The following is a 15,468-nucleotide window of genomic DNA, read 5'->3' as shown; positions in this document are numbered from 1 at the left end:
TTCATGAAACAGTGTCATTATCTTCACAGTCCACTAGATGGCGTCCTCTGCACTATTTTCCTTTGTTTTGAACAACTGTTCTAATGAAACATCATTTTTTAACTGATGGCGCACCTACTGACCTCTGTCAACACTGTTTCATGAAGCTTCATCAACACATCACTACTGGAAAGGGAACCACTTAGATTTTTAATAACGTTAATATATTTTTGGTCCCAGAAAAAAAATCAAAATAATGAAACAATTGTATAAAATGAGCTAAATTCATGAATACAGCGACAAGTGAGATGTTAGCGGTGTTAGGAGTAAAGCATTTTTTTCAGTAGCGTTTAACAGTAACTAAGTTAGTTTTTTCGGTAAAAAACATTTTTAAGTTTTTATTTTTAGTAAAAAAGAATTGTGAGTTTTGTGTGCATTTACGTTTACAGGAAAACTTGGTATCGATTGAGACACAATAAATAACGACCAGTAATTTATTTAACTTTTGTTTTTATTTGTTTATTTCATGTATTTTTCTTAATTGTATAATCACAAAATCCAACTTACACCGGCCTGTACCTTTGCCTTAATCCCTCCCCTTACAAAGAGTTACTTTCCCTAGTAAGTAGGTACTTTGAAAGTAATAAGTAACTTGTGAAAGAAGAAGTAACTTGTAATCTAAGTTCCTTTTTTTAAACGTATCTTGCCCAACACTGGTTTCTAATTAATTCCAATTTTACAAGTGCTCTTATTTAATAGACTACTTCATTTGCTATACTTCCTGAAGTACTTCACTATTATTATTCACAGTAGGTGGGCGGAGCTAACGTGACTCAAAGTCAAACAGAAGATCAATAAATACTCTCGTCTGAGGCTTCATTGATCTGCAGGACGAACCTTTTAAAACTGCATCATTGACTCGTCCAGACTCTGTCAAAGTCCTTCACGCTCAGTTTCCAGCAGTTGTCAATAAAGTTTTGTTGAAAAATCCACATAGGACTGTATCTCAACTTTATCGACAACAGCTTTAATAGTTAATAAATGTTTGGTTATTATTAAGAAACTGATAGTACATTTTGGATATGAGGTCTTTAATGAAAACTTTATGATATATTTTTGTTCTTATCATTATATTTGTCCAAACAAACGTAGCTTCAGTTTTACCACCTTTTTAATCAGGGTCAGGCAATAAAATGTCCTCAGGGGCCACAGTATACACTGCGACTGTTGTTAGGGGCCGTCAAGCAAAAAACAAAGAAGCATAAACTTAGAAAATAAACAAAAGATGCCATTGAATTTTGAAACAGAGCTTAAACGAAATAATCGACTTTAAAAGTACAAAAGAATTTCCTCAGGGGCCACATCAAGAGGCCGTCAAACAAATAGAAAGAAGCAAAAACTTCTGAATGAAAAAGATGCCTTGAGATTTTAAAACAAAGTTAAAGGCCTAATATTCTACTTATATTTAAATCTACTTGAAAAAAGTTTGGAGGAAAAATAAATATTTGTAAAAAGGAAGAATAGAAACTAAGGGAAAAGGAAAAAACAACTTTTCCTGGTGTAATATGTTGAAATGATGACTCGAAATGAACAGAAAACCACATTGTGAGTGAATAACATGTTTAATGGAAGCGTTTCTTCCCTGCAGGTGAACACAGCCATGCATGAAGCGAAGCTGGTGGAAGAATGTGACGAGCTGGTCGAGATCATCCGTCAGAGGAAACAAGTCATCGCTGTCAAAATCAAAGAGTCAAAGGTAACATCGTTGAAGACGTTCGAGTCCAATTATTGCAGCGGTTTTATTATAAAAAAGCACCATTTGATTGGCATCTGTACCGTGTTATATTGTCCTTTATTAACTTAATCTCAAACTAGAATGTAAACCTTTATTATTATCACAGATATAACCATTAGATTTAATAAAAATACATTTGTAAGTAGGATTATACATCATCTAAGTGGGAAACACTTCTGAAAGATACGTTAATTAACAAAGTTTAACATCAACAACAGAGAAAACAACATTTACCTAAAAAAACAACATTAATAATAAAAACAATATTTACTATGAAAAGATTGACATTAACAACAAGAACAATATAAACAATCAACAACAGGGTTCTAGTGGATCCTTAAAAAGTCTTAAAAAGACTCCAATCCATGAATCTAAAAGTCCTAAATTGGCAAAAAAATTAAAATTAATTACATTAAGTCCATTTGAACACATGATTAGCGGTTTTGTCCCAAAATATTTGGTACTACATTTATTTATTTTGAATAATTGACAGAAACACAATCACGGTAGAGGATCAAAGAAACAGATGCAAGTCACATTTTCCACATCAACACATTTCAGAAAGAGAAATTTGTTTATTTTTAGTTAAGACATTTTTCAAAATGATGCAATTATGGATGTGTAGCTTTTCATTTCTTTTTTGAATATTGGTTGATGGTCGAGTTGGTCTTTCACTTAAAAAAAACAAATTCTATTAAGAAAGTCTTAAAAAGAAAGTAAGTAATGGCTATTTGTAAAGTCAAAATCAAAAATAATACACAGTTTAAATATTTACTTTAAAAGGCAGAGACACATAAGACAGACACAGGAGTCTCAGAGAATTGTGGAAAAGCACAAATAAGAATGTCTTAAGATGTTTCTTGAAGGAGTCAGTAGATCATCAAACACAGAGATCGTTCCAAAGCTTAGGAGCAACAGTCTGGAAGGATTTCTCTCCTCTGACCAGTAGATTCTGATCCACAGACCTCAGAGCCCGAGCTGGGGTGTAAGTCTGAATCAGATGTAAGGAGGAGCCTGACCATGAATAGATCTGAAAGTAAGAACCAGAATTTTAAAATGATCCTGAAAGAAACTGGCAGCCAGTGAAGAGTTTTAAGGATCGGAGAAATGTGAGTTCTTCTACTAGAGCAGCTCAGAATTCTGGCTGCAGAGTTTTGTATCAACTACAGGCGAGACACATCCTTCTTGTTTAGAAACCAAAATAAACTGTTACAATAGTATAAACAAGAAGACATATATTCTGTGTCTCTGCCTTTTAAAGTATTTATTTTAACTGTGTATTGTTTTTGATTGTTAAAGCACTTTGTGACCCTGGTCTAGAAAGATCTTTACAAATAACCTTTACTTACTAACTTATAAATGTAGGGCATCATAGACAAAAAAAAGGGTGTTAAACACTGAGCGAGGCCACGACTTCCTGTCTGTGTTCAGGTACGTGGGTGGTTAGTGTCCCCCCAGACCCCCTAGAGCTCTCAAGACACAGAGACTTTAACTGTGAGTCTCCCACAGGTGAAGGTTTTAAGTGATCTCGGAAGATCCTCCTCCTGGGCAGGAAGAAGAGCTTTGAGAGATCTGGGAGCGCAGGAAGCAAACACTTGTGTGTGTGTGTGTGTGTGTGTGTGTGTGTGTGTGTGTGTGTGTGTGTGTGTGTGTGTGTGTGTGATTGTGTGTGTGAGTGTGTGTGAGAGAGCAGGCGAGTGCATCAGCTGATTGCAGATTGTTCCTCTGGAGAGTCTGGCTCTGTGAAAGGTTGTCTGACAGGAGGGCAGAGCCGTGAAATCCAGAGGACGCCGAGAGAGAAGCAGAAGCACCTTGAACACAACTTTTACAATCATATGAATAGTAGGGACGTGAGAAAATAATGATACAACGATATATTGCGGTTGTTTTTTTTTAACCTTGATCCAAGTGATGGTGTTGATGAAGCTTCATGAAGCAGTGTCATGTTGTTCAGAGGTCAGTAGGTGGCGCCATCAGTTTAAAAATGATGTTTGATTAGAACAGTTAAAAACAAAGGAAAATAGTGCAGAGACACCATCTAGTGGACTCTGAAGATAATGACACTGTTTCATGAAGCTTCATCAAACCAACACTGCTTTAACTGTATCGATATTTAACAGCATGGAATTGATTTCTTTGTTTGTTTCTTTTGTTTTAAAGTCATATTTACTTTATGGTTTTATAGTTAAATTAAATTCTCATAGCATATTCATTTTTGTGTTGAAATTAACCCTCCGGCCCCTAGATGGCAGCAGTCATTAGTTCATGCGTAGCTACAAAGACAATAAAATCCGGAGAGATCCTGGCGGTGACTGAGGACGAGAGGATACAGTGGACTCCAGCAGATTTTGAAGAAAATAAATGAAAGCAGTTACGACTTCGTCAAGAGTCAGGTGGTCTGTAAGTACTACAACACCAGAGTCAAGTACTAGACAATACTACAAGTTACAATACAAAAATGTTAGTAGTCCAAAATACCAATACCAGAACTTTTCTTCTTACTTCGTGGCCTTTCGATACCATTTACACAACTTTAAAAATAACAAAACCAAAAACCCACTCAAAGATATCTGATTGCAAAACTTAATTGCACAAGTACAAATAAACCAAGAAGTTGTGTATTCGGTACTTACAGTACCAAGACAAGGTGTTGTTGTTGTATCTCTTTGCATTTTGGTACCGATAGGTACTGAAGTATAGGTTCTTGTCACAACCCTACTACAAACATATCCTTGTTCCTACAGTATAATATATTGTATTGTTATACATATCGTATCAACAGATACACACTCTTATAAATACTACACACTTGGTTTTATTGAAGCTGCTTCAGCTCAACAAACAGGTACAAAGAACAAATTCACTTCTAGACTTGGATTATATCACATAATCTCTCTTCACACCCAATTCAATTCTTATAAATAATCTGCCGCTGTTTCATTTGCATCTACTGAGTATTCTCTTCAAGTACTTCTGATGAACTTCACTCATGATCAGAGCAGGTTCCAGACTCACACCTAAGAGTTGAACCAGTGTTTTGAGGCTGTGAAATCAAAGTGCCCGAAGGAAGCCGAGAAGAACATTCAGACCTTCTCCCTCCAAAGCCGCCTCGAGCTGGTGGCAAATCAAGGACGATGCTCTGTAATCAGTCCTCGGTTCCTTCAAATTCAACATTTATTTTATACAGATGTCACCTTTTTTTTAACCTTTTTTACTTCTAGTATTGATCCACTAGTTTTATTTTGATTTCACTGCTACATAATTATTTAAAAAGGTTATAATTACCGTTGTGATATCTTGAATTTATTCAATATCAGAGCTGAAGAATGTAATTTTATAACACACTGATGACGCTAAAATGACATTTCAACCTTTTTTATTACATACTCCTACACACTCCTGACCTTTATTACTTTTTTCTACCAAGTCCAGATTCTTTTAGTTGAAAAGAAAACATAATGATGCCAAAAAAGAATGTATGAAACTTTTTAAGTCATTCATTTTTCATTATTTCCTTTAATTAATTACAGTGATGGGTCAGCGACGGTGTTTTAAAATGTAAGTACTGAGAGGCTTTTTGAAGTTACTGTACCTGGAAGATAAAACTGAACCATTGCAATTACACTTTTCTGACACACGGGGGAGTCGGAAACATATTTTACAAGCCTATGATTTGTTGCTTTAATGAATGAGAAGCATTTTTTAATTTAGTTTAAATAAGACTTTCTACCTCAATAAACACTTTAGAATAATAAAACCTTGTGAAATAATGAAAGGGGACAAAGTCTTTTATCAGTTCAGGCGAGAAACAATTTCCCGAAGGAGACCTCCTGAGGGATCAATAAAGTTTTACCTTACCTTACCTTACCTTATAAGTCGAACATTTTGTTTTTTTAACAACAGGAACTACTATAAGTCTAATAACATTGTTGTCTTTTCATTCCCCTCAACAAACTCCCATCAAATATCTTCAACTATGATGTCACTTCTAGTTGTCGACTCGGCTTAAACACCTTTAAACATCACGGTTTCAACAGCGTCAATCATGTTATTCATACATTTTGACACGTTTTGTTGGAAATTAAGGCATTTAAAAAAAAAAGTCTAATGTTTTTAGTTGAAAATATCAATCACATGTTTGATATATTGAAGTCTTTCTCTCCAAGATGCAGTAAGTTCCTCATCATGACCATGTTTTCAACTTATTACTTTATAAAGTTGCCCTGAAATCTGGGAAAACGAGAGGTTACGAGAGCGGACTCCATTATGACGTAATAATGTCTCCACTCATCCTCCAGCCAGCTGTGATCACACCTCTCTTTGTTTAATGACGAGTCCCTTTGAGGTGGAAAACTTCCGGGACTGATGACGCGCGGTGACAATCCTTGATGTTTGACCAATCACAGCAGAGTGGGTGTGGTTAGGGTAAACAAGATTTCATCATCTTTGTTTTCAGTGGGCGGGGCTTAAGATTATTTTCTAACGCCAATATTTCAATGTAAAGAGAGTTTTGTACAAACAGACACACATTGAATTTTGACTGTAAGAGGAAAAAACGGAACAAAGTTGCGACATTAAGATAAACTTGAGACAAAGCAGTGACTGTCTGGCGTCTTTGTTGATCCTCTTCACTGATGTTGTTTCTACAAGTGGAAATTGCTCTGTAAACAAAGACGACAAACAGAACGATTCGTTTGTCGCACAAAAGTCACTTTAATCTTTAGTCAACTTTAAGTCTACTCTTAAAAACACAAGGCTTTGAATCGAAGCTTTAAAATAAAACAACACTTTGGTTCATCGGAAAATTGTTCCACAGAATTTATTTCATCGTCTCGACAAACATTTCTTTTGAAACTTTTATCACTCATTACACCAGCTCACTAATTGACATTTAATTCGTAAACATCTGTGACCACAGCTGCTTCACTGTGAAGGGGGGAAGAAAAAAGAAGAAAAAAAAACTCTTCCAGTTCATTAAACATGACTCTGCTATCTGAGGGAACTGGGCCAGAACATTTAGATCCAGCATCTGCATCCAAAGAAACACAAACCAAAAGTCACGTTGAACGTCGGAGGCGACTGGCTGTTTAAAGAAGTTTGTTTGAGTTGTTTGTCAGTTTCCTTCTATATTGTCGAAGATGGTCCATGACCCAAGTAGTTTTTAAAGCAACACCCAGATTCACCATCTGTGTTTTTGTTTGTGTAATATGTGTAATTATGTCCCAAAGCAAATTAAGTTTTTTTTTTTTTTTAAATGAAACATGGCCTCATTTTGTTTTGTCACAAGTTTACGATGTAGTAATACAGAGCAGAAAAAGTTGTGGTTCAGGGTTCAATGATCATGGTTTCCTTCTCAAGTTTTTGCCCCAAAATACTTAAATAACTTCACTCAGAGAACGCAGACCTCTGCCAAGCAGCTTATTTACACATACATTTATTCACTCGTTATATTTATTGTATTTATTATTGTTTTAGTTTTTTTGGCATTTGAAATATCGTTGTTAGCAATAAGCTCAATCTGATAAAAGTTGGTTAGTAGCATTCTTGGACTCGCTTGCACAACAGGCAGAATAAAAAGATAGTGTGGCAGCTCCTGCTGCCCCACGAAGAGTGATGAGCATTTAGATCCCACCTTTATCCGCAGTGGACGTGGTAAATGACTTATATTCAGCTCACAGTACAATTTTTTTTACAATATATTCAGCTCATGCTACGATTTAATAGGATATACTTCAATAAACTTAAATAATTTTGGCAACAATTCTAGGGGACACATTTGAGTGACATCTTCTGGGGCCGACTTTATCCTCTTGTCCAGAAGTCATAAAGTGAATTTTGTGCGACAAACAATTCGGTCTGTTTGTCGTCCAGAATACGGCGGCATTTCATTGTTCCTTTAGCCACAGAGGACGTAATAATTGCTGCCATCTAATGGCTGGTAGTTTAATTGCAACACAAAATTATCATTTAGATTAACGTCAAAATAAAATCTCCAGATATATTCTTTTAATGAATAATATATATTTATTTATGGATTTTTTTGTTATATAGGAAGCTTGTGAGTACTCTACGTGAAAGAAGGTAAATGACTATTAAACTAAAAATATATTTTTATCAGTTTCTTTATTATTAAGTGCTTTAGGCCCAGAACATTTTTGTTTTCTCTATGTTTTTTTTCTGAAAACAAATTATAACATTTTCAGCTTGTTCAGGTTTAACAGTATTTTAATTTGTTTTAATAGTTAATTTATTTCGTTTTATTGAATTTGTTGTTTATATCACCTGACCAAGTGGATTTTAGATTTAATTGGTCGATTTTTCTAAATAAAATTGCTGAATTTTGCAAAACAACTTCCTTTTTTCCTCCTGAAGAAAATGGAACTTGTATTAATCTAGAACTTCCTGTGAGTATATCTGAAAGTAAGGAAGTTCTAGACCAGATGTTGCCATTAAAGCAAAACTAAATCTATTATAATATTTATTAGAAGTAATAATAAATACATCTGTGCTGAAGTGAATCTCTGTGGAGTCGTAGTCGTTACAAATGTGGTTCAGAATATCGTTCCCTTTTATTTCCGGCAGGAACCGGAACAAAAGTTCTTTATCTGGGACGAAATCCACGTCGAAAACTTTGCTCATCATTTATCTATTGTTGCAGAGATTGAACTCGACTTCACCTCGTGCCAAACTTTCAGAACTTTATTTTGTCTGATTCTGGGTTTTTACAGTTTCATGAAGTCAACAAGAAGCGTTTCTTAACCTGTGGTGTTTGAATCTTCGTTGAAAACCTGTCGTCGTCCTGCAGGTGATGAAGCTCCGTAAGTTGGCCCAGCAGATCGCCAACTGCCGCCAGTGTCTGGAACGCTCCAGCGCTCTCATCACACAAGCCGAGCAGAGTCTGAAGGAGAACGACCACACCCGCTTCCTGCAGACCGCCAGGAACGTCGCTGAGCGGTGAGTGATGGACGTGATCGTCCTTCCGTGACTTTCAAATCACCCTCAATATTTCACCGTCGCACAAAATAACCATCATCAATTTAGTCATGGATGTTTTAACGTGTAAAGGAAGTATTAAGGTAAGGTAAGGTAAGGTAAGGTAAGGTAAAACTTTATTGATCCCTCAGGAGGTCTCCTTTGGGAAATTGTTTTTTACCAATAGCCAGCAATTTTTCATAAACAATAAAAAATAATACATAACAAATAAAATGAGAAGAACATAAAGAGGAAGAACAAGATGACACTTTACAATCTAAGTCTAAAGACAAAGACAAAGGACATAGGTCAAGGAAAGAAAAACAACAAAGACAAAGATACAGAGACTAACATGGAACAGAACATCCAGATACTTTCACTCCACTCCTGCCCCCGAACTCAGAATTGTACAATTTAATAGCCCGAGGGATGAATGAGTCCCTGAGTCTATTTGTTTTGCACCTGGGTAGGAGCATTCGTGCACTCATTCTGCTTCTCTGCTCACTGATGACAGTGTTCAGAGGATGACTGTCATCATCCATGATGGACAGTAGTTTGTTCAATGATATCCTCTCAGCAACTGTCACCAGTGAGTCCAGCTTCATTCCAACCACAGAACCGTGTGTCTCTATATGTTCCCTGCTTCTTGCCTATTGATGGCTCACAGGAAAAGGGGGAAACGTAGAAGAAAGTAAAACATTTTGGGGTGTGTTTGCGAAAATCTGGCGATCCGATATATTCCCCGAAACAGGCTCAACGACTAAGTATATTGGGGTACTGTACTGTACTGCTTTCATTTTTATTCAAACCAAAATATTTCCAAACATCAGCTTTAAAAGCTGCTGGAGTCTAATGTATCCTCTAGTCCTCAGACACCAACGGTTTCTCACAGACTTTCATTTTTCCTTTATCTGCGGCAGACCTAGTGAATGACTTGTATTCAGCTCACAGCACAATTATTTTCTACAATATATTCAACTCATGGTACGATTTCATAGGATATACTTCGATAAACTTAAATCATTTCCGTAACAATTTTAGGGGACACATTTGAGTGACATCTTCTGATTGTTTCACTCTCCTTTTGTTAAAGTTATAGAACCGAAAGCCAAAATATGTCCAAACATTTCCTTTACAAGCTGTTGGGGGCAACTGTATCCTCCCGTCCTCAGTCATCGCCCAAATCCCGCGGTGTTTCATTGTTCCTATAGCCGCGGAGGACGTAACGACTTCTGTCATCCAGTGGCTGTAATTTTAATTGCAACACAAAAATGAACAAATGCTAAGAATAATTTTGCAAGTTCATTGTCAATTTAAAAACTCAAATTATATGATTTTTATACACATTTTATTAAAATATAAACCATAAAATATGATTTTGAAAGATAAGATCTTTTTTTTTTTTATTAAAACCGATACAATATCAATATTGTGAAAAAAGTTATTTGCTTTCAAATCTACTAAAGAAAACAACGAATGAATCCAAATCCAATTTCAGGTTTGATGATGTCTATGACTTTTTAACTGTAATATTATTAATTTTCAGGTCATTTATAGACTATTTTAACTAATTTAAAAAATGGCTGGACAACCTGCCGACGAAACACAAGGCTAGCACTTTGTAATCATCCATGCTAGCAGTGTTAGCATGTCACATGAGAAGGCGATCCCTGCTTTGTCTAAAATCGCATACTTCGTAATTTACCTTTGTATTTTGAGTGCATAAGTGCGTCTCCATTCTTAGTAGGTGAAATGTAGTGCTCCATCCATACACACTAAATTGTCACTAAAACGCCCACAAAACTGAGTATGGATCGATAGACACCTTCTACCCTAAACGGCTCCATCTTAGTGACGTTCATGTTGAAAACGGAAGTTGCGTCATATAATATATAAATATATATCTTTGGTGCAGATACCGGCGTAAATATCTTGCGTATATTTAGTTTCTCATTTCTCTTTTACTTAATCCAAACCAAAAGTGCTGCCAGCAGGTGGCGATAGTGTTCCTACAGCTGGTTGAAATCATCGTTAAATAGTAGTAGAAGAAGAAGCTGTCGCGTCATTTCCTGTTAGTGCGTAGCAGCAGAGTTTAATTTGAGACTATCTGTGGAGAATTAGTTACTAGTTAGTACGTACACTATCCTGATGCATACTAACCAGTGAGAAGAGAAGTATGTGATTTGAGACACAGCAAATGTTTTTAAAAACTTGCTTGCCATCGCCGTGAGTTGACGCGAAGGACATTTAGCTCGTCTTACTCTCAGGTCGTCCGACAAACTTCCACCTTTCCTTCGGTCTTGAATCATTCAGAGACGGTTAAGCCGAGCTCGTAAGAAACGCTGAGAGGTTTTCACTGTGGCAGAGAAACCTCTCCTCCACACCTCCCTCCTGCCGGGTCCTCCTGCCAGCTCTGTGGCTCCTCCTGGCTCCTCCTGGCGCCTCACGGCTCCTCCTGGCTCCTCCTGGCTCCTCACGGCTCCTCCTGGCTCCTCCTGGCTCCTCCTGGCTCCTCCTGGCTCCTCACGGCTCCTCCTGGCTCCTCCTGGCTCCTCCTGGCTCCTCCTGGCTCCTCCTGGCTCCTCCTGGCTCCTCCTGGCTCCTCACGGCTCCTCCTGGCTCCTCCTGGCTCCTCACGGCTCCTCCTGGCTCCTCCTGGCTCCTCCTGGCTCCTCACGGCTCCTCCTGGCTCCTCACGGCTCCTCCTGGCTCCTCCTGGCTCCTCCTGGCTCCTCACGGCTCCTCACGGCTCCTCACGGCTCCTCACGGCTCCTCACGGCTCCTCCTGGCTCCTCACGGCTCCTCCTGGCTCCTCCTGGCTCCTCCTGGCTCCTCACGGCTCCTCCTGGCTCCTCCTGGCTCCTCCTGGCTCCTCACGGCTCCTCACGGCTCCTCACGGCTCCTCACGGCTCCTCACGGCTCCTCACGGCTCCTCACGGCTCCTCATGGCTCCTCCTGGCTCCTCACGGCTCCTCCTGGCTCCTCCTGGCTCCTCCTGGCTCCTCCTGGCTCCTCACGGCTCCTCCTGGCTCCTCCTGGCTCCTCACGGCTCCTCCTGGCTCCTCCTGGCTCCTCCTGGCTCCTCACGGCTCCTCCTGGCTCCTCACGGCTCCTCCTGGCTCCTCCTGGCTCCTCACGGCTCCTCCTGGCTCCTCCTGGCTCCTCCTGGCTCCTCACGGCTCCTCCTGGCTCCTCCTGGCTCCTCCTGGCTCCTCCTGGCTCCTCCTGGCTCCTCACGGCTCCTCCTGGCTCCTCCTGGCTCCTCCTGGCTCCTCACGGCTCCTCCTGGCTCCTCCTGGCTCCTCACGGCTCCTCCTGGCTCCTCCTGGCTCCTCCTGGCTCCTCCTGGCTCCTCCTGGCTCCTCACGGCTCCTCCTGGCTCCTCCTGGCTCCTCCTGGCTCTTCCTGGCTCCTCCTGGCTCTTCACGGCTCCTCCTGGCTCCTCCTGGCTCCTCCTGGCTCCTCCTGGCTCCTCCTGGCTCCTCCTGGCTCCTCACGGCTCCTCCTGGCTCCTCCTGGCTCCTCCTGGCTCCTCACGGCTCCTCACGGCTCCTCCTGGCTCCTCCTGGCTCCTCACGGCTCCTCACGGCTCCTCACGGCTCCTCACGGCTCCTCCTGGCTCCTCACGCCTCCTCCTGGCTCCTCACGGCTCCTCACGGCTCCTCACGGCTCCTGACACCAACGCTTCACTGATCCTACATCCTCCAATCAACACAACTTTTACACAAAGTTGAACGAGCTCACTTGGTGCTTCATATTTCTACCTAAAATGCTTAAAACAATCCATCAGAGTCCTTCACTTATTAAGAGGTTTATATCCAACATGTTACACAACTAAAGTTATTTTTCTGTATCACTGAAGATCCTTCGAGACGAGCGTCGAACTCTCCGTCACCGTTTCTGCTCGACCTCCTCCCTTGATTATTCTCTCTCTGACATTATCTGGATTTTTTTTGATTTTTTTTCTATCCTCCGCAGGGTTGCCATGGCGACGGCCTCCTCGCAGGTCCTCATCCCCGACGTCAACCTGAACGAAGCCTTCGACAACTTTGCCCTGGACTTCTCCCGGGAGAAGAAGATCCTGGAGGGACTGGATTATCTCACAGGTTAGAAGGAACCGCGAGATGAAAACTAGTTAGTTATGCTGAGTTAATAGTTATGAGTCTCCTTCCCTTAAGATGGTTTGGATGTTTTTTACTCTTGAGGTTGTTGGCCTCAATATTTCTCAACTATCTCCTGAAAAACGTGTTTTTTATCTCCTTGATCACAAATGCAACAAACTATTGATAAATAATGTAAAATATACATGATTTATTATGTGTTTAAACCTTTTACTAGTTCAATTATACTAGAATTGACTGGTTTTATTTTGGTTTCATTGTTAAGATTGTGCTACAAGTGAGGGATTTTATTCCAAGATACATAATAAAAGTATACAAGTGCCAACAGAATATTACATTGTTGGTGTTAAGCACGTTTTTTAAATCATTGAATTATTATTTGTATATTGAAATTTTTAACTTGTAAGTTTATAACATTTATTCTAATCTTTTTTTTAAATGAATGCGTTTTTCTACACGTAGTTTTTGATAGTTTATTCCCGTTATTCAATTGAGTTTCCAGTTCATAGCAGACGATAGTTTCATAAGAACAAGAACAAAGTGCAAAGGATAACAAAGTGCAAATATGAAGGACATAGATCAAAGTAAAAGAACATAGATCACAGGAAATTTTCTAAATTCAATATATATTTTGTCTTTCATTCCTTGAATTTAAAAGGCTACAAATAAGTTATCAATTTAGAAAATTCAAAACAAATATTATAATATCACTTATATTGAATTTAAAAAGGATACAATTCAAAGGAATATTCAATCTTTATTTTTGAATTATTTGAATCAAAATACCAAACTCTATGTTTTAAAAAATAAAATAAATTCCGTAAGAATATTTCCGTATTGACAACTTTTAGAGAAACAATTATTAGAGAAAGAAAAAACATTTAAAATATACTGTTTACGGTTATTATTAAATTTAAATATTCAATAAAAAAAACTAAATATTTAGTTATATTGTTGTTTTTTTTAAACAACATTTCAAATCAAACATTTTCAACATTTTAAAAAGTTAACTTTATGTCTTCATTATTAATATTCTGATAATATTTACTTTGTACATTGAACAAGTTTATAAAATGTATTTAATCACAACAGAAACGTACTCTTAGCGAGTACAGTCTCACTGGAAACATCTCCTGAACTGAAACCAATGTTGCTGTGATGCTTATCCTGCATTATTGATCAAGTATTTGACCGTGATCATGTATATTTGTATGTTACCGTGTATTTCTCTGGACACTTGAACTATTTGTGTCACGACACTCGCGCACCAAACAAGCTTGTAAACATGTTTTTCTTGCTCGCAAGGATCATTTCTTGTTGTTTCTCCTCTTGTTGGCCGGATGAATAATGCAGTCGTGTTGTCGTCCTGCAGCTCCTTCTCCGCCATCAATAAGAGACGAGCTGTGCACGGCCTCGCACGACACCATCACCGTGCACTGGACGTCCGAGGACGAGTTCAGCGTCACGTCCTACGAGCTGCAGTACACCATCTACACCGGCCAGACCAACTTCATCAGTGAGTGTCGCTGCATGCGTGCGTCCGCCCCGGGGCTTCCTCCTAGATCGGGTTATTTTTATGTGGCCCGTAGAAAAAATTGCGTCAAAATTAAAGTAATTTTGTGACGTATAAAGATGTTTAAGATAAGGAACAGATAATTGATCACAAACATTATACATGGACATGAATACGATGGTTTCACAGGAACCATAGCAAATAAAGAACTAAGCGAAAATAAAAGACCAAATGCAAATAAAAGAACAAAGTGCAAATAAAATAACCAAGAGCAAATAGAAGAACTAATGCCAAATAAAAGAACAAAGCTTAAATAAATGAGCCAAGAACAAATATAAGAACTAATGTCAAATAAAAGTGCAAAGCTTAAATAAAAGAACCAAATACAAATAGAAGAACTAATGTCAAATAAAAGAACAAAGCTTAAATAAAAGAACTAATGTCAAATAAAAGAACAAAGCTTAAATAAATGAACCAAAGACAAATAGAAGAACTAATGTCAAATAAAAGAACAAAGCTTAAATAAAAGAACAAAGCTTGAATAAAAGAACAAAGCTTAAATAAATGAACCAAAGACAAATAGAAGAACTAATGTCAAATAAAAGAACAAAGCTTAGATAAAAGAACTAATGTCAAATAAAAGTGCAAAGCTTAAATAAAAGAACAAAGCTTGAATAAAAGAACAAAGCTTAAATAAATGGACAAAAGACAAATAGAAGAACTAATGTCAAATAAAAGAACAAAGCTTAGATAAAAGAACTAATGTCAAATAAAAGTGCAAAGCTTAAATAAATGAACCAAAGACAAATAGAAGAACTAATGTCAAATAAAAGAACAAAGGGCAAATGAAAGAACCAAGAGCAAATAGAAGAACTAATGTCAAATAAAAGTGCAAAGCTTAAATAAAAGAACAAAGCTTGAATAAAAGAACAAAGCTTAAATAAATGAACCAAAGACAAATAGAAGAACTAATGTCAAATAAAAGAACAAAGCTTAAATAAAAGAACTAATGTCAAATAAAATAACAACGCGCAAATAAAAGAACCAAGAGCAAATAGAAGAACTAATGTCAAATAAAAGAACAAAGC

At 38.1% G+C, this 15,468-nt stretch overlaps 1 protein-coding gene across 4 annotated transcripts in view; it reads left to right on the top strand.

The window, feature by feature from the left end:
- mid2 (midline 2) overlaps window positions 1-15,468 on the top strand; it is a 179,594-nt gene that overhangs the window by 134,649 nt on the left and 29,477 nt on the right. For all 4 annotated transcript variants that reach the window (XR_015712870.1, XM_087799612.1, XM_087799613.1 and 1 more), the window contains 4 exons: window positions 1,628-1,735; window positions 8,580-8,728; window positions 12,725-12,852; window positions 14,240-14,383. Coding sequence is in view for 3 of the 4 variants with exons in the window: in XM_087799612.1 (XP_087655738.1) it covers window positions 1,628-1,735; window positions 8,580-8,728; window positions 12,725-12,852; window positions 14,240-14,383 (529 nt within the window). In the remaining variant the exon portion in view is untranslated. The remainder of the gene's footprint in view (window positions 1-1,627; window positions 1,736-8,579; window positions 8,729-12,724; window positions 12,853-14,239; window positions 14,384-15,468) is intronic.

This window comes from Callionymus lyra, chromosome 9 (genome assembly GCF_982586985.1).
Source record: "Callionymus lyra chromosome 9, fCalLyr1.hap1.1, whole genome shotgun sequence".
NCBI classification, from domain to species: domain Eukaryota; kingdom Metazoa; phylum Chordata; class Actinopteri; order Syngnathiformes; family Callionymidae; genus Callionymus; species Callionymus lyra.
Note: the sequence above shows the minus strand (reverse complement) of the source record. Positions and strands in the feature narration are given on the sequence as shown.